The sequence below is a fragment of the Egretta garzetta genome, unplaced genomic scaffold (genome assembly GCF_000687185.1).
Source record: "Egretta garzetta isolate BGI_Z169 unplaced genomic scaffold, ASM68718v1 scaffold118, whole genome shotgun sequence".
Classification (NCBI taxonomy): Eukaryota; Metazoa; Chordata; class Aves; order Pelecaniformes; family Ardeidae; genus Egretta; species Egretta garzetta.
In genome coordinates this window covers 1,294,211-1,294,949 of record NW_009260484.1, presented here as the reverse complement: position 1 = coordinate 1,294,949, position 739 = coordinate 1,294,211, and the positions used below count along the sequence as shown (strand labels likewise).

The window sequence follows — 739 nt, the reverse complement described above, 5'->3', positions numbered from 1 at the left end:
TGAAATTAAACTTTTTGGTAAACCCTCTTTCTCTCACTTACATACAATTACGTGCAAATGAAATAACTACAGAGGTACTCACAACTAACAGTTAACACCATAATGCCATACAATTACAGAAGCCTCAACTCAACAGGAGTCTTTTGGCCAAGTACACCGGACACAGAGCCAAACTCAAGTCGTTTTCATCCCAGGCCACAAGTGCTTTACCACACAGATGGAGTCCCCCCCTCTACCAAAAAGAGGTTATTAAGTTGCCAAGGAACAGGTCACCCGTGGCCTTGCAATAAGCTGCAGTCCAGGTTTTTCTTTGTTCGTTCAGTCCCCTGCTTTAACCAGAATTATTCCAAAGACAGGGAAGTTTTGAGCTTATTCCAAGAGAATTACACATGCCACGTTTTGAGTTATTTAAAATTTGAAATCAAACTCTTCCTGTTAATGCTTACCTAGATACCCTCAAGTGCTAAAACCGGAAATATTTTACCCAACAAAGGCACCTGCAGCGCACGCACCCTACGTAACACATCACACCTACGCCGTGAGCGGCCTGGATTATAGGGCGCTCCTTACCTGGTTTCCTTCCAGAGTTTCCATTATCAAAATGTAAGTTTCCCAAAACCGCAGGAGTTTCTCGTGCTCCTCAGCGGACCACCAAAACAGACTCGGCTCTGCCGCGGGAACAGAACAGGTTCAGCCCGGGGGGAGCAGCACCGCCCGCGCCCGCTCCCGCCCCCCGCCC

General features: G+C 47.5%; 1 protein-coding gene across 1 annotated transcript in view; it reads right to left on the bottom strand.

Moving 5' to 3' along the window:
- TARBP1 (TAR (HIV-1) RNA binding protein 1) overlaps positions 1 to 681 on the bottom strand; it is a gene marked incomplete at its 5' end in the record, with an annotated part of 40,611 nt that extends 39,930 nt beyond the window's left edge. The window contains one exon of the mRNA XM_009644135.2: positions 571 to 681. Within this exon, the coding sequence (XP_009642430.2) occupies positions 571 to 681 (111 nt within the window). The remainder of the gene's footprint in view (positions 1 to 570) is intronic.
- Positions 682 to 739: the final 58 nt, after the last annotated feature.